General features: G+C 39.8%; 1 protein-coding gene across 2 annotated transcripts; it reads right to left on the bottom strand.

The window, feature by feature from the left end:
* Positions 1-6,588: 6,588 nt before the first annotated feature.
* Positions 6,589-12,085, bottom strand: LOC112192820. 2 transcript variants are annotated; one of them, XM_024332700.2, is made up of 10 exons: positions 11,926-12,085; positions 11,585-11,684; positions 10,483-10,559; positions 9,232-10,340; positions 8,857-9,145; positions 8,472-8,678; positions 8,151-8,324; positions 7,568-7,756; positions 7,358-7,471; positions 6,589-7,104 (listed from the first exon to the last, which is right to left on the bottom strand). In XM_024332700.2, exons 4-10 carry the CDS (start codon positions 10,290-10,292, stop codon positions 6,760-6,762), a joined length of 2,379 nt encoding a protein of 792 aa, XP_024188468.1. In that variant the 5' UTR covers positions 10,293-10,340; positions 10,483-10,559; positions 11,585-11,684; positions 11,926-12,085; the 3' UTR covers positions 6,589-6,759. The 2 variants fall into 2 exon arrangements, with proteins under 2 accessions (XP_024188468.1, XP_024188469.1); XM_024332701.2 differs by having other exon boundaries at positions 11,585-11,751; positions 11,926-12,084.
* Between the last annotated feature and the right edge of the window lie 14,993 nt (positions 12,086-27,078).

Here is a 27,078-nt window from a genome sequence, read left to right as displayed (position 1 = left end):
TTTTTTCTTTTGGAAGCTCTCTTAATACTTGGATATGTAATGTTTGCATCAGCTGAAGATGCCAAGGTGAGTTGGATTTTCAGTTCAGAAGCATGTTTTTGTTCTCAGCTTATTAAGTGAATTGGGTGTTTTAGTTTATTTCTAATTTTACAATGTCTTGACTCTTTGAATGTAGGTTCAAACTCTGACTAACCCAAGCAAAGAGGAGTTTTGTAAATTGCTTGAATCGTATTAGCCGAATCTTGTATACTTGCTAGGAGAGCAGCTTGAAAATGATGAAGTTGGTTCTCTTGCCTGGAGAGTAGCTTTAAGATATCTAAATATGCTTATGAGGTAAAATTAATTCATAACATGCACTCAATTCATTGCTTTCTTCTATGTAACTATGTGATTAAGTGACCATGTGATCTTTAACTCCGAGTGAGTTATTTGAAGAAATATTCAAAAACCAAGGAGTAGTTACACCACTGAGGTGGGAGGATAATGTGTATTCCAGATTGCTGCATTTCATTTCCCTTGTTTTAGTTGTTTTTTTTTTTTTAATGTACATAAGTTGGTTTGGCATCTCACCCACCTTCATTTCATACCACTATGCAGGTTTATTTGGAGTCCACCATAAGGTCATTCTCTTCAAACATTACTTTTGGATAATGTAGTCCAGTGCAGGTTTACATACCATTTCTTCTTTTGTTTCTTGTTGAGATTGATGAGTTCCAAATTTGGTCTCTCTGTGTTCCTTTTTTTTTTCTTTTCCCAAATTTCTTACCAGGTTGTACGTGACAGAAAATGGATGATGCCTTGTTATTATGTATCTAAAGTATACCATTGCTGAACTTGATATTCTCTTTTTCACTTGTAGTCTGCTCTTATCGAAGAATCACTTCCTGTGACCAAAATTCCTGGTGATGTGGTTTACTTAGGATCAACATGCAAACAAGGAGAACTTTAAGGAGTTGTTATTGCAACTGGTATCCATACTTTCTTTCGAAAGTCAGCTGATCTTGTGGAGAAAACTAATACATGCATGTTAGCCATTTCCAACAGGTATTTATTTCACATTCTCCACATTGTATTAATCATAGATGAGCTAATCTTATGGGTTAATAGATGGGAACAATTTCTATACATTGTATTAATGGCCGATTTCACCGATGCTAAATGTTAACAAAAAGTAGTATTTAATTGTTTGATGGTTGCAGCTCTTAACATCAATTGGAAACTTCTGCATCTATTCAATTGTTGTTGGAATGGTTATTGGAATATCAGTTGGAACTCAGAGGAGGCCCGCCCATTCTTACTGGTGCCAACACTAGGCTAAGCAACATGGCAAGTACTAAGGATGTGTCCCAAGGATCACAGACAGTAGCTCGACTTGTAGACATGGAGCTGCAAGGTACTTGGCCATTGTATGATGTAGAAAATGGCAAAAAAGTTGACAGAAACAGAGAGAAGACAAATGTACAAATGAGCATCCTAAATTTGTGTATGAATATTTGGGAAATACTCCCTATTTGATATCAATTTACTGAATTCATTTTACATGTGGTGGGATTTGAATTAATTTGATTGTTATATATTTTGTAACTATTAGACAACAAGAATAAATGAAAAGCATTGTCTGACATGTTATAGCACAATGGTAAAAGCTCAATGCGTCGTCTCAAAGCACAAATACATTTAATTGTTAGTATTCACACGGCACTTTTTGTCAAAAGAACTATCGAATGTATACAATAGTCACAATGGTTACAAAATAAAAACTGTCGTCTGAATAAAACTCACACAACGGTTATAAAATAAAGCGACATCTAAATCGCAGTCACACAACAGCTATATCTTATGCCCGTTGTCTGAATAACAGTCACAATAACTAATGCTGTCGACAGGCTGCCAGCATGCTGCCGGCATGCTGCCGAGCCCTTCACACGACGGTTCCCTACAATCGACCTTCATCAGACGGCGCCTCGATAGACGACGCTTTACCTCCATATCAGACGACGGTTTTTAGCCGTCGTCTGATTCAATTTTTGTAGTAGTGCTATGAGTACTCCCATGCGGTCTTGAGCCCGAAAAAGATCTGTTTCGTCCAAAGGATGAGGACGAAGAATTATTAGAGGCTGAAGTGTCCTATTTAAGTGCAATAGGCGCATTATTGTACTTAGCTCAATGCACAAGACCGGACATCTCATTCGTAGTGAACTTGTCAGCTTGACATAGTTCTGCGCCAACATGCCGCCATTGGATTGGTGTAAAGACAATCTTTCGATACTTAAGATGTACGATTGATATGAGCTTATATTATCCCTACAGAGAGAAAAGAAACGACGGAAATTTGGGATCGGACACCAATAGGCAAAACGCCACTGTCCAAGGTTTTGGCATCGGCCATGTTACCGCCACCGGCGCCGCCGCCGTCCATGGTGGCTGGCGTTCCCCTACTTCCCTCCATCAAAATAACATCGATATTTTGATGGATTTTGCTGATGCAGGGTACCTCTCTGAGCCTCACAAAGGTCGCTCCCAAACGGGTTATGTCTTTACCATAAGAAGCACTGCGATATCTTGGAGGTCTACAAAACAGACCCTTGTTGCTACTTCCTCAAATCATGCAGAGATTATTGCTCTACATGAATGCATATGGCTAAGGTCTGTAATTAGACATATTCAAGGAAGTTGTGGTTTGAAGTCTACCACGGATGAACCTACATGCATTTATGAGGATAATGCAGCTTGTATTGAGCAAATGAAGTTAGGTTTCATCAAGGGCGATAATACCAAGCATATATCACCTAAGTTCTTCTATAATCAGCAACAACAATCGCTTCTAAAGATTGAAGTGAATCAAATCCCATCAGAGGATAATGTAGCGGACTTATTTACTAAGTCGTTACCTAAATCCACCTTCGAGAAACATGTGAAGAGCATCAGATTGAGAAAGTTATCCAAACTCCCACGATTGTAGCAATCAGTGGAGTTATGATGTCTACATGTTCGATCTTTACTCTCGAGGACGTGTTGTACTCTTTTTCTCCTCCTCGAGCTTGTTTTTGTCCCACAGGGTTTTTCACTCGAGCAAGGTTGTTAACTAGGCAACCGATGAAGCATCACCACCAAGTTTGAGCGGCACAAGGGGGAGTGTTGAAGGAAATCGACTTATGTGTACCTATCAAACTAAGATTAGTTTCATGATTGTAATAGGAGAGAATGTTCTAGAATTCCTAGTCCTATTCAGAATAGTTTTTCTTGTAACATTAGAACATGTACTTTGTAATCCCTATATATATGGCTCCTATTCTCAATATTGAATACACAATTCTCTCATCAATCTCTCTCAATTATATTATTCTTAAACACTTTCTTAATTATCTATGTAGTGTATATCAATGTAGTCTAAAATTTTTACTCATGCAATCACTTGCACAAGGTTTTGGTGCGGAAGAGAAACCCATTTTCTCCCACCCTCTGCTTTGACATCGAGCTTAATTCCTGGATACCCCGCCCTCAGCCTTTTCCCTTCAGTGCTGAGGGTTTAGTCGTGGACTGAAGGATTATGCATGGTGCTTGAAACTATAATGAAAAGGCGATGTTTTCATTGTATCAGGACTCCAATGATTGTACAAAGTTTCTGTGGATTTTCCCACTTATCAATAAATCTAATGTGTTTCCCACTTTTGTGAAGTTTTGTCACTTTGTTCTTTCTCAGTTCAACAGCTCTGTTAAAATCTTACAGTCTGATGGGGGTGGTGAATTCAATAGCAACAGATTCAAATATTTGTTTGAGTTTTTATAATTCATGGATTTACTCACGAAAAAACCCTAGGAGAGATTTTCTCTCTCACCCTAGCTCTCTACGGCGCCCTCGCCTCCTCTTCTCCTAGCCTTCTTCTCTACAGGGCCCTCGCCTCCTCTTCTCATAGCCTTCTTCTCTATGTCTCTCACCCTCAACCCTCACTCAACCACATGGCCTCCATTGATGCTATCACCGCTAGCTGTGCTGCCTCCCTTGTGCTTGCAGAGGGAGGTAGTGCTCCTGATCTGGGGAGAATTGGTGGCGACCCTTTTCGTCGGTCTTCCAAATCCTTTCTTATTGGGAAGCCTCTGACCTATCGTCCGGTCATCCCTACGCCCTTCAAGGCTCACCTCCTTTATACCTAGATGGATGTCACTCTGGTGATGTTGAAGAAGAAGTCGGGCAAGCTACTTGGGAGTAGGAACAAGAATCATCACCCTAGTAAGAAGTCGAATGTCGCTGCTTTACGACTCTCTTACCCTGCAGTTACTGGTATTGATCCCAGCCCTAGCGACAAGGGCAAGGGAAAGCTTTAGGCTTTTTCAGGTTTCCTTGCCAAATACTAGAAGTTGAGTCTTCTACTACTTTCATCTTAGTTTCTCTAGTTGTACAACAACTGACGTCTCTAGGCGGCTAGGTTACTACTTCATGGGAAGTTGGTGGGGAGGATTTTCTTTCTTGTGGTTAGGCTCAATAAGTGAGCGAATGTGTTAACAGTGAGGGTCACGTGTCCTTTGTCTGGTAGCTTATACAATTTATGATTTTGGTGTAAGACAGCATTTGATGTACGTGTCTTCTGGCCATATATAAATGAATGAAGTTATCTATTTTCTCAACAACAACAAAATTCCTTGATTCCAAAGGTATTTTGCATTATATTTCATGCCCACCCCTCTGCAAATCTATCTTCTGTTTCGAATCATATTTTTGTCTTTTCCATATTACTATCATCATATCAAAACCAAATGATTTTTCGAAATAGAGTGGAAAAATGGTGTCGCTGAACGGAAAAATCGGCATATCATTGAAACTTAATTCTATCACTCTGATGTTTGCAGCTAATCTCCCAAAGAAGTTTTGGTACCATACTGTTGCTCACTCTGCCCTTTTAATCAATCGAATGCCTTGTAAGTCATTGAGATTTTCTTCACCATATATTCAGCTTTTTGGTTCTGCTCTATCTCTTTCAATTCTCAAAATTTATGGAACTGCTTGCTATCCATACATACGCCTGTCTTTCTTTTAAAAAAAAAAAAACCCTTAGCCCAACTCACCCTTACAGATGTCAATGAGAATCGAACTCATGGTTTTTACAATGTAGGAATTATAACTTACCAACATGTCACAGCTCGCCGTAGTTTCTGAGCTTGCTAGTCTTCTATAAATACCTGAAACTTTTGTAAAAGAAATAAGCTGAAGATTATTAGAAAAATCTGATATTACTCTGTCAAAATCTCTCTAGATTTTTCTTATCTTTTTCGTTAAGCTTCACCTGCAAATCTGTAACTCACAGCACCATGATACCCATGTTATCACAGGAGCCTTCTCCTCCAAAATCCTGACTACTCGAATCTTTGATTACGACACCCATTGCGATGGCAGCCACATTCCCCGCCTGACTAGCTAGCTCCACATATATGCTACAGTTAGATTAGTATTGCTGGTCGCGACTAGAAGCAAGCAGGGGCCATACTGAAGTAGTTCTGATGATGAAATGCAGAGTCCTGTTAAGCTGATAGCATTATTATTAGTTATGGATGTTCATGAGTTTCTTAGAGTCAATATCGAGTCCGTAAGACCATTTGCTTTTCTACCTAATTGATAGTTGTTGCTTGTGTATGTTCTGCTCTCGCAAACTATATTGTTTCTGCGGATTCTGGCAAGGGAACTGAGAATCACCGAGAGAGCGAACTATCTTCCAGCTCCGTAACCTGTCAACCATGAATAAAGGTCAGAGGCCTACAACTGTCTGATGCCAAAGTCAAATATCTATAAGAGTATTTACAAAGTAGGAGTAGAGAGAGTAGTGGCTTACCTTGAATGAGAGAAAAGACATGATATATAGTGTTAGGTTTGGGCTTGTCACCCTTTCCCCTTTCCAATGTGAACTTACCAAAGTTGGTAATGTCAGGCCCGCCTGGTTTAATGGCCGAGTTCTTGGGGTGTTTCTACTCTAACACATAGCTGGTATCAACAAGTCTCCCAAGTCCCCGGTCAAGTTCTCTTGGATGGGGAGTTTGTTTCTTAAGTAGAAACGGCGCAAGTACTCGCTAGATATCTGGCGCTAGATATCTGGCGGGAGTTTCTCCACCGGGATGACTAGTCCCCCTAGTAGTCCCCCAAGTCCCCATGTAAGAGGGGTCTGGATCGGGTCCCGCTTGGCAGGTCGTCATGTGTGCTGCTATGAAGCTGTTGCTCCAGGTGAGTTGGGGTAATTGTCTCGTTCTCGTGCCTGAAGGTACCGGTACATGTTTATTAGAGTAACCGGGAGTGTTTCTCCCATGTGGTGTTTTAACATTAGGGATACTATCGGGAGTCGTAGTTGAGGTACCACTCTCACTTCAAGTTGAGTGACAGGAACGCGTCCCACTTCGTATTGTTAGCGGTACCATGAGTCTGTGCTCTGTTATATTTGCTATCGGTATGTATATATATTGTTAGGTTTGGGTTTGTCACCCCTTCTTCTTTCTAATGTGCTAAATGTGGACGTACCAAAATTGGTAATATTAATGGCCGAGTACTTGTGGTGTTTCTACTAAACACATAGCTGGTATCAACATATATAATAACAAAATTCGTTATAACGAAAAATAATAGTGCTAATGGATTTAACCTATGGCCGCATTACAGAATCGCTGAATTGTCTTGATATTGGCCTTTCATATTATTTACATCTCTGTTTACTGTTTAGTTTTCTCCATAATTTCACAGTATAAGGAAAACTATAGGTATACATCTCCATAATTCTTTTACGCAGACCAGACCTCGCGAAGGAGATCATACCTTGCATTCATGCAGGCATGACCTGTTTCTTCATGTTTTCCATTTCCGTTCCCATTTGTTATGAAAGCTGGAGATGATGGTAATTTGTCAATGATGGCTGTAAGGGGGGAGTCCAGCTCCTCTAGTTCTTCATCACTTGTATATCCCTTTCTTTGTACAGCCGACACATTCCTTTCCAATGGAGATCTCTCTCCTACTTCTGAAACTTTCTCTGACACATCAACTGAGGAAGGAGGGTTGTACACAACTGGTGCAGCTGTATAAGGGAAGCTTCTCCCTGATTCTCCAGACAATCTCCGCTCCACAATACTCTAAACAAATAATGAAACAATTCATTAAGCTTTTACTATAGGGAATGTTTGGTCTTTCAAGTCACAAAGCATCTCTACAATCCAGTTGGTTTAGAACTAACATACAACTGTCATTCGTTCATGATTTAAACAAGTGGCAGTGAAAACTTCCACAAATGTTTCAAAATCATCCAGCATTAATGGCACAGGTTCATTTGGGAATGGAATAGTAAGCTTTGTAAGGTAACCAAGGGGCAGTTGAAACTATTCATACCTCAGCATTCAGTGCCTCTAATACAGCTCCTGGAACAGCATCTGGACAGAACTCATCCGGAGTGAAGTTACAAAGTATTCGCTTAACTAATGGAAGACTAATTGATGGGCAAACCTAGTGAACATAACAAAATCAAATTTTAATCAGCAGCCCAGAAAAGGGGGAAATAAGGTATAGAACGAAGTATAAAAGTTGAGTGGTCGCAAATACCTCCTTTCTGATCGAGCGGTCCATAAGCATGTCTTTTGGAAGCATCAGAAGATCACTCAAGGCATTGAGAAGAAGGAAGGATTTTGGTTCACCATCTCCACTCTGCTTTTCATCGTCCTCACTTCCGGGCAGAGAATCATCAGCATCCATGCCAAACATATCACTTAGCCATCTAGACCAATTTCCAACCTGCATGAAAGCAGCCTCCTCAACTTTTTAACACTTGCAATCATGATTTTTTCACATTATACCCAAGGATTACGTATATCACAAGGAGATCAATAAATCAAGAGAGCTAGTTTTATCAATACTCTTGATTCTAGTTAAACAAACAGGCAAGTGACCGTTGACATGTGTGGTTTACCAATAACTAGTGTGCCTTTAGTGGCACTTGATTAAAGATGCATCATAATAACCAAAAGTCATGGTGTTTTTAGGTAAGGGCAAGGCAATCCCGAGATTCCTAGTTTTTCAAAAGGATGAAATGCCAACTTAAAACAAAGGTTTTCTCAGCTATGCACACGATTAAAATTGAATATATCAGGTCTAAAAAGAATAAAAATAGAAAGTGTAAACTACGTACAGAATTCTTTAGTTGTGCACCAGATCCAAAACTCAAATCACCAGCAGGAATAGGTAGAACCCGGGAATCAAGAATGGGATCTGACACTGGATCAGTAGGAATCTCATGTACTGACTCACGCAGAATAGCATTGAACATTGCAACATCTAGCCTGGCAACACATTGCCCCATGACCTAAAAGAAAAATTATACTTGATTAAACCTCCAAAGCAACTGGAAAGCTTAGAAAGTTTAACAAACTGGTTAAGATTAATGTTCAATGTCTGCGATGAACATTTATGCTACAGGGGAAGCTTAGGTAGACATTTGAGGATTCCATACCATTCTCCCCAACACAGGCAAGCAGCCACACTGGTGTCCCCCGGCTCGAACAGGACAGAGTCGTTGAGAAGCATCCTGGAAAGCATTTTTCCACAGGTTAACAGAAAAGCTGCCTTGGTTCTGATCACCGAGGGCAGGTCCCAAGAACCTTGCTATCTTATTATTTGATGAATACTCGACTGGAGATTGCATATGCGGAGCCAAAGCCTAAAAATATAAGATTTCAATCAGCTAAACAAAAGAGCACTCATATCCCTTGACAACATACGTCATATGTTGATTGGAAATAAAAAATGACTGTACTCTGGTTGTCTCAATCAAACAAACACCATAGTTCAGCTGTAGTAATCAATTATATATTTCATACTTAGTTATATAGATTTACCTGCCACCACACGGACTCAACTAGCCGAGTAAAAATCCAGGATTCAACTCTTTCTAATGCCGCTGTGAAGGTTCCTGTCTCTTGCCAGTCATCGGCAAACTGCATGAGGCCATTCATTTGTTTACTACCAGAACTACCCCTCCATCTCAGTGCTGCAGACTTCACATCATTTCTCGTGCTAGTTCTATTAGACTCAAACTTAGAAAAAGGACTTGAGTGACGTGAACTGCCAAATGCTTGAGATATGATCTCCCTAAGCACAACAGTATTGGATAACCAGAAGGTCAACCTTAATATACAAAAGGAAAAAGAAAAGTTAGTTTGCAGAAATTACAACAATTTGCAACACTTTGACTACAACATGATAACATTTACCTGGCAACATCATTACCACAGGACTTTGCAATTAGAACAAGCCCCGATACAGTGTTCTTAGCAATTGTGGCTCGCTTGTCCTGAGTCCAATGCTTGCAAGCATGAATATAAAGTCGAGAAATGCGCCGGGCTGGTGTGTGCACTTTATGTGCGGAGCTCCCATGCTCCGGTACCACAGAATATAGGGAAATTTCAAGAGCAGCAACTTCTCGCAGTTCTTCTTCAAGTTTCTGAATTCTCATTTCCATTTCTTCAACCTTCTGTTCCAAAGCTGTAACATCCTCTTGTTCATCAATTTCTTCTGCATCTATCGTTTGATTGTCACTTTGAACACTCTGGGCACCATTTGAAGACCTATCAACAATATCACTTCCTTCTATTTCTTTGACAGCCTTGTGATCAACCTCCTCGGATGATTCTGATGAAGGTTTTATGGGAATTTCCATATTGCCAGAATCATTCCTAGATGGCCCTTTCTGTATCGTAGTGGATTGTTTGAGAGTGTGATCCTTGGATTTTGAGTTACTAGAGTCATGACCAGATCTCTCCCTGGATCCATGAGAGCTGTCTGAGGAATCTTTTCTTCCAATAATTTTGGGAACCCTTGGAGGGCTTTCTACTATGTCATCCGCAGAGGTAGTCGATTCTCCTTGAGATGATACTGAATCCTTTATGGTCTCACAATCTGACGCCTCTTCTTTCCCCTGCTTTGTTTCTTTTTCCAAATCACTAGAATGACCATCTGAATCTTCATCATTGTTCTCTATGGAAATCATTGGGTTGGCTTTTAAATCATGAGGCGCCTCCACAAACTTCTTCACATCATCCACATAATGTATGACCACATTTTCATTAACTTCCGAGGCCTCTGTACCCATGTTTAAATCACTTACTAAAGCACCGGGGCCTGTTCTAGCATGAGACTCTTTAGATTCAGTTCCTTTTCCATTCAGAGTCTTGCCAGTATTCCCTTGGTTCAGCTTATGGTCTCTCCTTTCAGTTCTTCCGGAGCGCTTGGTGGTTTTAGTATTAGTAGTTTTCCTTTTGTCAACCTCCTTCATGCTTAAAAAATTTCTACTTCCTCCAACTACAACAATCAGATGAAGAAACTGTGACAGGGAGGAATGAAAAACAATTAATATCTGAGTAAGGCTGTTATTTTTAAGACTCAGACGGAAAAGAAAGAGAGCAGCAGAGAAGAAAATAGAGCCAAGGCAACAATGGATGCATAAAGCAAGGGACTGCCACTACCTTTTATGAAGTGACTCCTCAAAAATGGTGGAAACTTATTCAGGGCCTTTCCTTATGCAAAATTACCTTAAGCAAGCCTGCAATAAGACATTATTCTGTGTCATTAACTGGAAAATGTAACACAGTTTCGACATAAAACTTTGTCCTAACCGAATTGTGAAGACCAATTACAGTCATGACAGCATTTCCTATCCTGTCTCAATTATCTTCTGATCTCAAAATCAGAAAATACAAACAAAAAAAATTATGCACTAAAGGCAAAACAGAGTTGGTTCACCCACTCAACTCAGGAGAGCAAAATCCTAACCAATATTTCAATCAATGCTACAATAATGCTAATGCTATGATCAAAATGTGTTGGCATTTAAGACACGTGCATCTTCAGTCAAATTCAATCAGTTGGGTTAAAATCATATGGAATTAGGAAGCACTACATTTCAAAAACAACACAATCATAAGTCATAACATCTCAAACTCGTTGAAAAAGGCTGTGGGATGAACTATGTCAATTTTGGGAATCAATTGAATTCCAACATGAAACGAAAATTACGGAACAGAGCAGAAAATGGCTTGGAGGGTCCAGCACTACGAATTAGAGCACAAATCTATCATATTCTACGTCCCCATCAGTATAGAATAAATTGCACACTATGAATATACACATCTCACTCTAGCAACTGGCTACAGCTAAACACCATACAGTCCAACAAAATCATAAATCAATTTAATATCTCTCTTTTCTTTAATTTCAACCAACCAATAGGACGCCATCAAGTACAAAGAATCAAATCGATTCCACCAAAAAAGCATCAAATCGATAAAATTATAATAAACAAAGGGAAAGTAGGTTGAATTGATTATTTAATCATAACAGTTAACACAAATGGAAATTCATTAAACTAAGCTGAGATCCGAGTTTTCCAAATCTGCAATCACAGTTCAACTCATACAGGATGGCCATGTATGATCACAACACTGGTTCATTCATCCTAAGGAGTAATATGCACCGTAGGTATCACCAACCGCTGACGTGGCGAGACGGATACCGTACAAAAAAGTCGAAGTATACTGAAGGAAAAAGAAAAGCTTTTAACAAACTTACCGCGTCGGAAAAACAGAGCCGGAAATCCAACGCAATGTCGCAATCGGAGCTAAAACGACGGCGTATCCAACCGAAAAAGCTCACGCGCCGTTGGCCGCGACTGCATGGAAAAGCCAAAAAAACAGCGAGAAAGAGTGAGGAAATGCCCGGAACTGGAGAAACCGAACCTGGAAAATATGGAGCTCGATCAAGACAGAGACAAGAGTCACAACAAGACGTCGAGAAAAGCTAAAGCGACGAGATCTAGGCTAAAACGACGCGTCGTTGGAGCGGGAAAAGAACAGCATCGAGCGGTAGAGAAAAAGCTGTAACTGACGCCAGAAATTGTACGTACTACTTACCGAAGGCCTTTCGGTTCAGCGTCGTCGTTGCTTGGGATTCGTTAGCAATTATCAACTTTCTGCGTTTCTTTCTCTCTCTATATCGAGAGGTGTGTGAATGCACCAACAATAATGAGCTTTATGAGAGAGAGAGAGAGAGGCAGTGTTGAATAATGAGTGCGGGAATGAGGGCTATTTAAAAAGGGAACCGGGGGGGTTCTCTGCAAGAGAGTACGGACAGGTAATGAAGGTGGGTTGTCGGTGGCGGGAAGTGACCGGGTATTGCCGGTTTTACGTTACCGCGTGGTCGTCGTCGTTTCTAAGTTTTACTTGCTTGCTGGTGTACCCAAATTACCCCATGTCAGTGGCTCTTCTTGGATATCAGAAATCTAAATCTAGGTGTTAAATTGGAGAGAGCGAGAGGGGAGAGGATGTGACTGTTTTTTTTTAATGTCACATCCTATGACTTTTTGACTGGTTTAAAACCCTTTTGGGTCCATCGCCATCTTTAACTTATTTTCGATTTATGGCTGATTAATTTCTTTTTTGGGAAGTTATTACTTGTACCCCGAACTAGGGTTCTAGAAATCTGACATCTCAGTGGGCTGCCGTCTAAGCTCCTTCTCTGTGTAGGCGCTAGGCGCCAGTCAAGCTAAAAAAAAAAAAAAAAAATTAGAACATATTAAATATTTAGAAAATAAATTTTTATTCATAAGTATTTATTATATGTTTAATTTTTTTCTTATATTTTCAATTAATTATAATACATATTAGCTTTTGGTTTTAATAAACTAAACATCTACTACCTATTAGGTGATCTCACTCCTTGATCGATATTTATAGTGTGCAGTAATCTAGTTATTCATTAGTATTAATTTATATACACGTCGGTGTTCTGAATCTCTTCATTTTAAACTAAAAAACTTATTTAGATACAAACGAAATGTCGCATGTCTTGAGCACACATATCATTAATAAAAGGAGGAGCGTCATTCCACCATAAAAAAACCCAACAACAATGCACGCTAATTCACTAAAGTATTAATTAGCAACATAAAATTACGATCATTTTGTTCATGTTATAATCATAAAATATATGGTATACATGCAAGAAAATACTTTCATCATTAGCACAAAAAGAAAAAGATCAAAATACAAAATTTGCTGCAGACCAAAGAAAATCATTGCACGACAATAATCTTTTGATGAATATTACCAAACAACAAACATGAAAAAAAATGAAAAGCATGAGTAAAGAAAATAGAGTTCGTACACTAAAACGGGGAAGGAAAAAAAGACTCAAACCAATAAGGGTAAAATGAGTGTGTGGCCCTAACAAGTATTACTTAAAATGTTGTAGGCACTAAGCAATTATGAGTCTCATCATCTAATGTTATGGATATGATAACAATCGTCATTTGTACTCGATTTGTTTTAACATGCAAGAAATTCAGCTGCAACAAAATGACAATGCCCTTCTCATTAAACCGAACCAACCACTGAACCGACGACACCAACAATAATTTTCTAAAAATCTAACAGGTAGGTAGGTGATTAGCATATCCTAAGCAATTATAATTTTAATACCTTATGAGACCTTCATAGCAGGTTAGTTCCTAAGACTCGATCACTATAATGTTTATCACACTTGTCTAGAATATTAGTACTGAAAAGTAAATGTTTACGGCACCGAAACCGTAGAACAACTAGAACCAAGTCTAAACTAATTTTGATGTTGAAATAACTTGATCTTCAAGTTCGAGCGATGTGATAATATGTTAAGACTTAAGACCCACAAGTTTGGAGTCTTCCGGACAAGAAAATAAGTAAGATGACTCAGATCCATCTAACAGACCACAGCATGTGACATTTCCCATATTATAAGGGAAGAAGACACATCCAGTGCGGAGCGCTTCAACTGTTAATTGAAATGAGGTGCAAATGCAAATTACATCAAATGTTGTATGGAGGCTTTGATGGGAAAATATTGTTGTTATTAAATTAACCTCTGAAACATGGAAAGCAATATGGCCGCAGAAAATACTTACAAGGGATAATCTCACATAATAAAAATGACAAAAAAAAATTATGACAGAGCGTCTTCAATAGAGATATCTTTTACATGGCAAGTCCAACAACTACTTTTGACCTATGTTGGACTTGCTATTTAAAAGATATCTCGATTGCTTTTTGTTGACCCCATAGGGGTGTTTCGTTTTTGTACTGCTTGCTGAATCTAATGAAAGGGCTGACCTATTTCGTTCAAAAAAAAAATATTATATTTCTCCAACCTATATGTCAATTCTTTATTCTGACATGGCAAAAGACATTTCCTTTCATATGTTAAATTTAACTTCTCTATTTTCCAATGTTAATTCACTGTTCACCTAGAGAAAGAATTTTTTTTTTTTGACATATTGGTTGGAGCTAAGATTAGCCAAATATCAAATTTAAAACAACAAGTCAATTTTACCGTATCATATGTTAGAGCTAAGAGTAACCTTTATAGCTTCATTTTGCTTTACCCAACATGAAAAATTTGCTCCTAAAAAAGAAAAAAGTGTTGAAGGATATCGACATAATGTGTGCCTCTACAAACTAGGGTTTAGAGTTGTAATAGGAATGTGTTTTAGGTATTCAATTGTAATCGGATTCTATTACCTTTTGGATACCTTGTAACTCCCTATTTAAAGGGCTCCTATTATCAATGATAACACACAATTACAATTCTCCTACAACACGTTGTCAGCACGAGTTCTAACCCTAGCCGAAGAAAAAAAAAAAAAAAAAAAAAAAAAAAACCCTAAAACCTAAAGCTGCCGAAACCCCTACTTGCAGCCCTAGCCTCAACCACCGCAGCCACAGCCCCTGCTGCCCCTGCACCAACCTGCCAGCGTCCCCTGCCTTGTGGTCCTGCCATGCGCACCTGCTGCCTCCTACTGCAGCCCCTGCTTCCCCAGCATCCTGCCGCACATCTGCACACCTCTATGCACACAGCTTGCAGCCCTGCGCTCCAGCCCGCAGCTCCTTGCCGTGCCACCGCAGCCCAGCGTCCCTGCCGTGCCCGAAGCTGCTGCCTACAGTTTTCTGCCCCGCCACCTGCAGATTAGGAGGAGGAAGAACAGAACAAAGAAAAAAAAAAGACCAGAAGAAAAAAACCAAGAAGAAGAAAGAGAAGAAAACGTGGAAGAAGAAGAAAGAGAATAAGAAAAGGAAAAGTGGGCCCCAGAAGAAAGAAAAGAAAGAAGAAGAAGACCGAAGGAAAAGAAAGAAAAAAAAAAAGGAGAGAGGGGACCCGGCCGGCCCAGAAAAAAAAGGAGAGAAAGAAAGAAAAAAAAGAGAAAGAAAAAAGAAGAAAAAGAGAGGAAAGCCCAAAGAACAGACGACCCAGAAAGAAAAAACACGCCTGCTCCAACACGCGCGTGTTTTCAAGTCAATAACAATCACGTAAGTTTTTACGATTAAAGTTCCTGCATTTTTTGTCTTTTAAATTCTATTATTTTCTGCAGGTTTTGAAAAATACGAACATATGTTCGATTAATTGATAAGCGAAATTGTGGGGATTCACGCTAAAACGAACTAAGAGCGTTCGTAATCAATGAACTAAGATTGTTCATAATAAACGAACTAAGAGCGTTCGTAATCAATGAACTAAGATTGTTCATAATATTCGGACTAAGAGCGTCTGTAAGCATCAAACTGTGACCATATTAAAACATCAATGTTTCGGTCGAAATCTAAATATTCTTGGAAATCGGTTTCTTGGTAGCATTAAGGCTCGGAAACCTTATATTAGTTGTCGTGGAAGTTTTTACTCCGAAACTAATTTGTTCTCCTTCATCTTTGAATGTCGAATGCAAACATGCAAAAACCCGACTTCACTAAACCGGATTCAATTGACATTTGTTATCACCGATGGATAAATAACGTCAAGAATCACCTCACTACTAATGAGATTCTGTGGAGTAGAGCTCACAGACTACGAATTAATTGAGAAATCCTCTCAACCTTTCCCGTCTCAACACTAGGCTTGTGTGCAATGCTAGATGGATTACGAGGTTTTATCAACTTATGTCATTTACTGAGTAAGTTGACAACATACTTGTGAAAAACCATAATTCAAAGGCCCGTTGGAACTAAGAGCGTTCACGAGGGGAATTATAATAGTGCACCGGAAGAAGGGCGCAAAGAGCGGAACCCTAAAAGTTAGAGGATAACAAAATGGAATTGTGGGTCCATACAAACCGCCCTACAAAGGAAGGAAAACCTCGAGATACGTAGACACGTGGCAACATTGGCCAATGTGGGATCCATGGAGGATGTCCAAATGCACAAGGTGCATCTCAATTAATGGGTGAAGTAATGCTATAGATATGGATCTTCAGAGCATTGGTTTAAGCACTAAAATGCGAGTGACAAAACAAAAGCTGCATAATACAAGGTGTATAAAAGATATGAGAAAGCATGAGGCTCATCTTGCAGCCGAAGGAGATGATGGAGATGACAATGATGTCAATCTCATCATTACGGACTTCAAATCTGGCGAGGAAAACAACAATGTTGATGCCGCAGATTTTGATTAAATAGTCTTTCATTTTCCAAGAATTATGTAATGGCAATTGTGCCTTAATGAATAAATGACATTTGGTTTGAACTCTTTCTCACTAGAATATGATGTCTAGGAAAGTAATTGAGATTAGTGGTACTTGAGAGAGCCTCGCTCCACCGACATCTCTCTCTACTTCCCTGGTCATATTTGATTGGAATTACCAAAAGGATTGAGTGACTACAATTTGTCTACATTTCATTTTATTTGGATTAGATTTGATCAAGAAACTTTGATGTAATCATTGGCTATTAATAAAGTGTCTATTCTTTAATGTCTTGGACATACCTTAATTCGAACTTTATTATATAAGAGCCAATGATTTTCATGTGGAAACACATTACAAGAATGGACAGAGTTCCTTTGCATCACCTCTAATGACTACGAACATAAACGAGTATTAGAGAAACTTATGTGTCGCTCTAGTGGGTTGTATGCAACCACTATTTGAGTTATTGAATCCAACTATGTCATGAGAGACGACTTATGGGATCTTGACACATATAGGCTTTGACATGATGATCTGTGTATTAAAGACTTTACACGGACATCCATTTTCAGAACGAAGAAAAGTAAGAACCAAGAATTGGTTCGAGGAGCTGCACATGGGCCTCATGGCGCCATGATTGTGCAAAGACCGGCCATACATGACCGACGCCTCCTACCCCCTACGGAAAATACATGGCATTGACGCCATAAACTCCTCTCTCTACTTCTCAAGTCTATTATGACATTATGGCTTAACCAAAAGCTTCATTGGTTGATTATAAAGCCCATGTTTCGTTCTGTAAAGCCTGTTATTTAGGATTGAGACCATCCTATGCAAAGGAGATTGAGGAAATAATTCCATTCTTACAAAGAATCTAAAAGAGTTCTATGGATTTGATCAACCAACTTGCGGACCATATAGATGTTTTATGGTGTTGGTTGATACGCAAACACGCTGGTCATGTGTTGTGCCATTATCCACTCGTAATGCTGCTTATACTACACTCCTAGCACATAACATATGGCTATGGGCTCACTACCCAGATCATCCCATTCAGTCAATTTGACTTGATAATGCTAGAAAGTTTACATCGACAATTTTTGATGGCTATTGCATATCATTGGGTATTGATATCAAGTATCATATTCCCATGTACACACCCAATTGGTCTCGCGAAAAAGCCACCATTAAACGACTACGATGGTAGCCCGGACATTGGTAATGCGCACCAATATTTCCGTTTGGGTTATGCAATATCGCATGCAGCTATGCTAATTCTTCTACGACTCATAGCAGCCACTCAACTTTTATTTGCATTACAGCTAGTGACTGGGTTCGAGTCTAATATCTCGTATTTATGCATATTTGAGTGTGCGGTTCATGTGCCAATTGCGCCGCCACAGCGCATCAACATGAGTCATTGCAGCGAATGCATATATATATATATTTGTTGGACATGAGTCTCCAACTATAAGTCCGCTATGTAGAACCCTTGACAGGCGATCTCTATTTCGCCTGATTAGCGAATTGTCACTTTGATGAGACAGTCTTCCCGTCGTTAGGGGGAGATTAGAACGTCAATGTTCAACAGGAACGACAGGAATTGTCGTGGTCTGTCCCCACTATGTCTCATCTTGATCCCCTAAAAGTGACGAGATCAAATATACCTGCTGCAAACATGCCTGCAAGGATTGATGTCCCCACAAGAGGACATGGCGCCACCCAGAGAAGATGGGTACTGCACCACTACCATGGATGGTAGTATGGTGACGCCACAAAGGTGGCATAATGGCGTCATAGGCCATGGGTTCCGCTAGAGAGAGTAGGAGACCCATAGGTTCGATGGATTCTCGCCCTAAGAAGAGAGCGAGTTTGGCACAACTTGATCCATTGATCATTGATACTCACAATCCGTCTCATGAGAATATTTTGGATTGTGGTTATGTCCAAGAGACATCGTTGGGGGACGCCTCAATGTTAAAACCAATTCCTGAAAATATAGAGATCTCTACGAACTACACTAGTGTACATGAGGACGTGGAATTATTGAGACCAATGACATCGAACCTTACTCCGTTGAAGAATGCCAACGTAGAGAAAATTGGCCTAAATGGAAATATGCGATCCTGGTTGAATTGGATTCACTAACGAAGAGGAAGGATTTCGGGCCTGAGATGCCAACACTTCCTAACATAAAACCTGTTGACATTAACAGGTCTTCGTTAGATAGCGTGATGAGAAAAAGAGATGGCAATCTCACCTTATGGCGCAAGGTTTCTCACAACGCCCTGGAATCGACTACGAGAAGACATATTCTCTCATAATGGATGTCATTGCACTCCACTACCTTGTCAGTTTGGTAGCTTCCAAATAACTGAACATGCAGCTTATGAATGTGGTCACTACGTATCTTTATGGGGATCTAGATACGGAATATAATAAAGGTTCTTATGGACTTCATTTACCCAAGTCAAGTGGCTCTAGACCACGGAGCGCATTTGCAACGAGGTTGAAATGCTCACTAAAATGACTACTTGATTGGGAAGGGATATGATGAACTATGCCCACGCATTTCCATGACAAGTTCCGGATTTGCAATTGTCGCGGTTTATGTTGATAAACATAATTGGAACCCTTGAGAGTTAAGGGAAACCGCTAAACACCTGAAATCCGATTTTGAGAGGAAGGACCTTGGGAGAACACGGTTTTGTCTAAATTCAGAACTTGTATACCGTGTCAATAGACATTTTTGATAAAGTCAAAGATGCACCATGATCGTCCGTAGTCTTAGCCCTAAAAGGGATCCGTTTCGTCCCAGGGATGATGACGAAGACGTGTTAATAACGAAAGTGCTTACTTATGTACAATAGGCGCATTATTGTACTTAGCACAATACAAGACCGGACACCTCAATTATTATGAACTTGTTGGCTAGATATTGCCCTGCGCCAACGCAACTCCATTAGAATGGTATAAAGACAATCTTTCGATATTTGAGAGATACGATTGATATGGGCTTGTTCTATCCCTACAGAGAAAAGAGATGACGGAAGTGTGGGATCGGACCCCACAAGGCAGAATGCCGCCTTCCGTGCTCCTCCTGCCCTCCATCAAAATGACAACAAGCACTTCTAAATACTGAAGTGAACCAAATCCGATAAGAGGATAATGTAGCGGACTTATTTACTAAGTCGTTACCAAAATCCACCTTCGAGAAACACGTGAAGAGCATCGGATTGAAAAAGTTATCCGAACTCCCATGATTGTAGCAATCAGGGGGAGATATTGACATCAGGGGGAGGCATGATGTCTACATGTTCAATCTCGAAGAGTGAAGGACGTGTTGTGCTCTTTTTGTCCTTCGACCAGAGTTATTTTTGTCCCACAGGGTTTTTGTTACCTGACAAGGTTTTTAACAAGGCAACAATCAAAGCGTCATCACCAAGTTTGAGCGGCACAAGGGGGAGTGTTGAAGGATATCGACATAATGTGTGCCTCTACAAACTAGGGTTTAGAGTTGTAATAGGAATGTGTTTTAGGTATTCAATTGTAATCGGATTCTATTACCTTTTGGGTACCTTATAACTCCCTATTTAAAGGGCTCCTATTATCAATGATAACACACAATGACACAATTACAATTCTCCTACAACAAAAAGAATAAAAAAGATGACTAATGGCAAGCAAGCCGTTAGTTATTTACTACGATAAATGGAAAAGAGTGAAGGGGGATTAGATTAGTAAAGTAAGACCGAAGCAATTCAGTGATCGGTGCACACCGACAACAATGTGGTTCCAGATCACTAGTGTGCCGAGATATGAGATCCTCAACTTTGTCATTGTCTCCCCTAGCATGCATCACATTTGACAAAATCATTAAATTACAGATTTAATAATCCATCTTTCTCCTCACCTTCTTTATAGCTAAGAGGAGATGCAGAGAACGAAATGTTCCTTTCCCAGCTTATTCAGATCATCATCTCGTACAAAGTAGGCAATGGGAGAATGTTAATATTTTCAATGGAAAAGTATGGAATTATATGTCATGGCGGTCACCTTAATAAGTAGTGGTTTAATTTGGACGTATTTATCGTCATATTTAGTATACATTATTAATAGTGATCAGATGTGAACCCTTTCCTCAACTAATCCTCAATCCCTCATAATATAAAATTGTTTATAATAAGTTGTTTTTGTTGACGCTGTTTTAGATTAGATTAATTTTGATCAAATGGTCACTAAATTTGTATAACTTTTTATGTTTATATAATCTACACTATGTGAAAACAAAATAAATCCTATTATGATTAAGTTAATCCATTATATTCCCTCTTAGTACATGCTCCACGCGCTAGGTTAGCCGAAGTTTGTCACCGTCTTCTTTAGCTCTCGTCCGGCTGCACTGCGGCGTGCAGCATGTGCGGTTAGGCGGGATGTGGGGTCTGGAATTTGGTCTGATGATCGGAGAATGGGGCGGCGAGGGTCCATGTTATTTGGATTTCGGTTTGTGGAGGTGACTGCACTGGGAGGGGGTGCGCGACAGAAGGCGGTGTCAGGCTGTGTGGAGTCGGTCGGGCTTTCGGATCTTACAGCAGGGATGGGGGAGGACGACAGTCGGTTCAGGAAGGAAGACAATGGGTGTCTGATTTCTGGTGCTTCTCGTCATCAGGGATCTGGGCACTCGAGTTTTGGGGGTGTAGTGGTGGAGGATGACAGCTGCTGGTTCTCTGTCGGCGGCGTTTGTTCGACGGCAGTCAGGGTCTGAGAGCGGCAACGGAGCAGCGATCTGGGAAATGGGAAGGCGACGGTGGTGCTTCCTGTGCAGGAACTTGTTTGGGCTGGATCCATTATCTGGGCTCTCGTTGACCTAATTCGGTTGTGGACCTACCTTAGGCCTAGTGGTTTTTGGGCCTAGGGCCATTAAGGTTTATTTATTTTAAGGTTGTTCGTTATTTATGCTATTTAGTATGTTTTCTGCTTTTTGCGAGAAATAAGTTCCTACAATAGTTGTGTAGGACTAGTCGGGCTCTGTGCCTGTGTATGCACTCAAAGTGCCTTGTCTACTCTAGGTAGGCGGCGAGTTTGCTTCATCAAATGGTCGCTTCCGCCTAGTGGCAGAGTGAAGCTAAGTGTCGTCGGATTTATCATCTGGCGGCAACATAATAGGAAAGCTAAGATTATAGTAATTATGCTACGTTGTAATCGGGTTACATATCGAGTTATCTTTCCGTTATGTCACTGTTATGTCAAAGCAAATGGAGTAGCTAATAGTGCACTCATTGCTAGTTGATGCTTGTTAGAATACATGTCTTATGTAGAGATTTCTGATATTATTTCAAGAAACAACTAGAGTATTTATTGTAATCAGGGGTTTAAGCTTAATGTCCCCCCTCCGCCCCCTTGTATTTGGCAGTTTCATTAATCAAGGGTTGAGGGCAGCCGCATCAACCCTTTATTCAAAAAAAAAAAAAAATCTACACTATGTTTAATAAAATTCAGTGGACGATGTGGAAACACCAAAGAGTCCTTAGATCATATATTAATCCTATTATATATTTAGTACTTGAAGAGCAATGGTTCACAAGATACAAAAATCAAAATAAAATATAAAAAAGATAAAAACAAAATTCACTTTTTTTATTGAACAAAATCCACTTTTGCTAATAAATTCCTATCTTTCTATTGCTTAATTATCTTTTTTTTTTATATACATATTGAGCATTTGGTTGCATATATAAAAGGGTTGTCCATTTACCCCATTTCTAGGGATTTTTTCCCACTTACCCCATTAAATTTTTTTAATTCACCCTTATCCAAAACACTCTAAAGAAGTCCTCCCTAATACCCCATTAATTTTTTTATGAGACCATTTTACCCTCACCCCTTTGTTACTGTTTGTGTGTGAGAGAGAGAGAGAATGGAAGAGAAAGAAACCATAGGAGACTTCGCCAAAGCCCGGTTACTTGCCACCGCCCACCGGACTTTTCTAAAAACATCGCCGGAGGTCCCGAAAGATGTTGTCGGAGATCTCATAGGTCGCCAGAAAAGTTTATTACCCCCCAATAGACGTCTATTGCCCCCTAATAGAGATCTATTGAGGGTAATAGACGTGTATTACCCCTTAATAGATGTCTATTAAGGTCTATTGCCCCCCAATAGAGGTCTATTGAGGGTAATAGACGTGTATTACCCCTTCATAGATGTCTATTAAGGTCTATTACCCCCCAATAGATGTTTCGATAACTGAAATTGGAACTAATCTTACTAAAATTAGACAAATAAAACTTTGATTAAAGAAAAAAAACAAGAAGATCACATCAATTCAAAACGTCTATTGCCCATCAATAGACCTTTAACAGACCTCTATTGCTCCAATAGAACTTTTTTTTTTTTTTTTCATTTTTCTTTCATCCTGGGCCTCATGCCCTATTTTACCAAAAGAAGAAAGAAAATAATTGATTTGGGAACCCGGTTTATCATTCTCCTCTGCCACCGACCTAAGTCGAGCGCCGGAGAGCTGGGTCAAGCACCGAAGGGAAAAGACCAACCGTCCCAAACGACGTCCGAGCTCTCCAATCCCAAATGACGACGTTGACCTTGACGACAAATCGGGGACAAAGTTCTTGAGCATCGGCATCCGGTCACCAAAATCATATCCCGGCGACCTGGATCCTCTTCCTCTATTACCTATCACCAAAATCGTCTTCAGGTCCGGAATCGAGGTTGGGCCTTGTCGATCGAGGAATCAGAAGCGTCGGGTTGAGAAGGATGAGAGAGAGAGAGAGAGAGGGGGTTGCAAAAGAACGTTGATGTCGCCCGCGAGGAGTCTCGATTTGGATTTGGAGGCTTCAATTGCCGTTGTTATCGGCAACTTGGTCACCGGTAAGAACGTCGTCGACTAAGAGTGGAGCAACGGGGAGAGAGAGAGAGAGAGAGAGAGAATCATCTGGAGAGAGAGTGTAATTCTATAATTGTATTGAGAGCAAAATGGTCATATTGTGTAGGTGGGAACAAAAAACTATTGTTGGGGTAAGTGAGATAATGTTTGCTTATTTTGGTGCTTTGGGTCTTTGTGCTTTGGGTCAAGGACCCTATATAAAAGGAGCGGAAATTTGCACTCCCTTTGTTTTTTTTAATACTTCTTCATCAGTTCACAATATTTCTCTTCCAAAACTACCATTCTCTCTCTCTCTCTCTCTCTCTCTCTCTCTCTCTCTCTCTCTCTCTCTCTCTCTCTCTCTCTCTCTCTCTCTCTCTCCCCCCCCCCCCCCCCCCCCCCCCCCCCAATCCACAAAGTCATTCTGCATCTATGGCCTTGCACATATATGAAAATCCTTCTGATCAACAACCTGCACAACCCTTTAATTTGACCAATTCCTCCCCAACTATTCATACAAGAAAGATGGCGATATAACCCCATCCAAAATGAACTGAAGCACCACATCGAAATCCAACCCCAAATTATCCTCACAGCATTAAATTAGAAGAATCAATCCAATTTCTTGTTTTTAGAAGCCAAACCTATCAGCCCCTCATCAAACTTGGAGAACTTCATTGATTCAAGAACGAATCGATTTGGGCACGGTTGCATCGATAAGAGAATCAAGGCTGTTGAACCCACATAGCTCAGCCATTTTGGTCTGCTCATCTAAGGTGGCTGAGTTATGACGGTGAGCGAAAGTGTTTCTTGTTTAGAGCGGAATATAAATCCAATTGACAGCACACGAATCCAATTTCTTTGAACTAGAGTGGAATTCTTTAGAAATAGAATGAATCTTTTTTTCTACAAACAACGAAACAAAAATGGATGGGCAGAGAAAATAAGCGTCTAAACATGAGTGGTAAAAGGCTGAGGAGGAGAATAAGTTGAAGTCAAAGAAACTGAGGCCGGCATGCTCCACCCTGAGCTCGGCTTCCCTCGTGGCAGCAAAGTCTCCCAATCTCTTTAGCGCCACCCCTTGATCTTCGAAATGCAAGCCCGATCACCGCCAGCGCCGGAACACGAAATGGATGGAGATGTGCCAAGCCTTAGAACCGGAGATGGTTGGGGTGGTGAGGGCAGAGTCGAGTGGGCTAGTTGCGATTGTTGTGGGAGTAATCTGAGATTTGTATCGGAGGGAGAGAGAGTTTAGGCAGTGGAAGGGAGAGGACTGGACAGATAAGTATAAGGGTGATTTGGTAAAAGCAGCACAAGTGGAGTGCAGAATGTAAAACTAGGAGTGCAAATTTCAGCTCCCTATATAAAAGGATCTCCCACTGTGTGGGTTTGTGAGTGTGGAGTCCACACCTTATGTGTGTGGGAGAAAATAAAAGAAAAAGAAAAAACTGAAAAATAGTGAGAATTTTTGTGGAGAATGTGTTAAAAAAAAATTTCTTTTCTTTTCTGAATTGACATCTTTGTTCTTCTTGAATAATTCAGTTTTTAATGTCTTTTAAATATTTAAGGGTTATAACCATAAAAAAATCCAATTATGGTGAGCAAGTCTTTCCTCTTAAATGTAATTTAACTAAAACCGGAAATAAAATTATGGATTCTAGAAGAATACCTAACTTGCCTAAAATTAGGGCTGACAATTTCAGCCAAGACAAACCAACCAACCGCATCCGTCCAGAACCAAATTGATCGGTAACCGACAATTTCGGTAACCGAAGTATTGGTACAGTATTACTGAACCGAGAGGGAGTAAATGGTACGGTATTGGTACTGATTTTTAGAGAAATACGGTATACCGTACCATACCAATATATGATATAATATTTATTTATTTTAAAATTTATTTATATTTATCAATCAGAGCCGTTGATTTTCAATAATTTTATTTGATATTAAATAACAACCGTTAGATTAAACTTAAACTTTACAAATCCTAAAGGGATCAGAATAGCTCTCTCTCTCTTTGTCGAACCGAGCCGAGCCCTCTAAGGCTCTGACCCTCTCTCAAACTCTCTCAGCCTCTCCTCGAGGAGTTCGAGCGCATCGCGGCATCGCCTGAGCCCAAACCTGGACATCATCTCCTTCAATCGAACCATTCGATTTCATTTCACATCAAATCCATTCGATTCATTCCTAGATTTCCTATTGCTGGTGAGTAAGACCCGCATTTTATAGGTGCACTGCTATTTGCTTATTTTGTTTTGCTTCCAATTTCAACGCTTTTGTTTGTTTTGTGTGATTCGTAGATCTGGGTCTGTTGGGTTTTTGGAGAATTTTTTGTTTCTGGGTTTGATTCTAGTGCATGCATTTTGGGTTTTTGTTGTTGAACTGTGTGCTATCTGATTTGGTGTTAATTCAATTTGGTTGATAAGAAGAAATGGGAGAAAGGGGAGAAAGAATGAGGTTTTGAGGTTGATGTGGTGAGTATTAAATTGTTGTTACTTCAAAAGTGGTTTTGGTATCAAATGAAAGCTGTAGCTTGAAATTGAAGCTTTGTGTGGTAGAGGATGATCTTGTTGACCTTCATGGTTTTTCAGGTACAAAGCAGGTTTGGGCCTTTCAAAATTATAGTTGGGTCGTAGGAGATTCTAGCCCAAGCATAAACTCGGTTGGAGGCCCAACCAACCGCTGCCAATCGAGTCCTTCGGTATAGCGAAAAGTTGGTATACCGACTTCTGTAGCCGGTAATGGTTGTGTATTTTATGTACCAAACTAGTCCGATACGGTAAGTGGTTTTGGGCCTGCGGCTTCGGTACCAAACCGAACCCAGCCCTACCTAAAATAGACAATGCTGCCCAAATTACGCTAATCTACGGTCCCAAAAAAGTTTTTGCTTGAAAACTTGATATATCCAAAATAGCCGTTTACGAGTAATTTCACCATTAAGAAGCTTATCTGAATAAAAATTTTCAATATTCAAATCACTCTTCTTAATATGATGACGTTTATTTCTTTTGATATTTTTTGTTGAAACTAGCTAAAATTCTCTCCTACATTAATATGTGTGTATGCATATGCGCGAGCGTGTGTAGGGTTCTTTTGACTTTTTTTAAGGGATCAACGTATCACTTGTTGCTAGCATTACATCTCAGCAAATTCATGTGTGTGTAGGGTTCTTTTGACTTTTTTTATGGGTTCGACAGATCGCTTGTTGCTAACATTATATTTCAACAAATTCATTGTTTAGTTTCAATACATCCATGAAGTAGATCATTTTTACAAGTTTTTAGCAAAATTGATAATCATTAAGGTACTCAACTATATCAAATTAACAGACGAACCAAACATGTCTATTATTCATAATAATAAATGACAATTATCACTGTTTTAATGATTTCCAATTTAGTTAAAAAATTTCAGATACCATCCACTTATAACTTTTATAGAGAGATTATTCAGTGCACCGCCGTGCATTTGCACCAACATAAATGAATGGTTAGATTGCATTAAATACACTTTTTGTTTATTAAAAATAAAGTTGATAATAAATATCAAGGGTTGAGATTATTTTATAAGGATTGAGTTACTTACACCGTCGGTGCATAGAATAATTTCCACTTATAAAGCTCTAAAAACTAAACGGTGAATCCGGCTACATTTGATCAAAAGGAGGGTTCCAAAAGCGATCTCTTAGAAACAAGTCAA

This window comes from Rosa chinensis, chromosome 3, assembly GCF_002994745.2.
Source record: "Rosa chinensis cultivar Old Blush chromosome 3, RchiOBHm-V2, whole genome shotgun sequence".
NCBI lineage: Eukaryota > Viridiplantae > Streptophyta > Magnoliopsida > Rosales > Rosaceae > Rosa > Rosa chinensis.
This window is presented reverse-complemented; position numbering and strand designations above follow the sequence as displayed.

Coding starts and splice junctions, on each gene's coding strand:
- LOC112192820 (XM_024332700.2), bottom strand. CDS start 10,292: ATGAAGGAGGTTGACAAAAGGAAAACTACTAATACTAAAACCACCAAG. Junction 8,679..8,856: donor TTGAGTCCGTGTGGTGGCAG/GTAAATCTATAT, acceptor TTATATTTTTAG/GCTTTGGCTCCGCATATGCA. Junction 7,757..8,150: donor GTGCACAACTAAAGAATTCT/GTACGTAGTTTA, acceptor GCTTTCATGCAG/GTTGGAAATTGGTCTAGATG.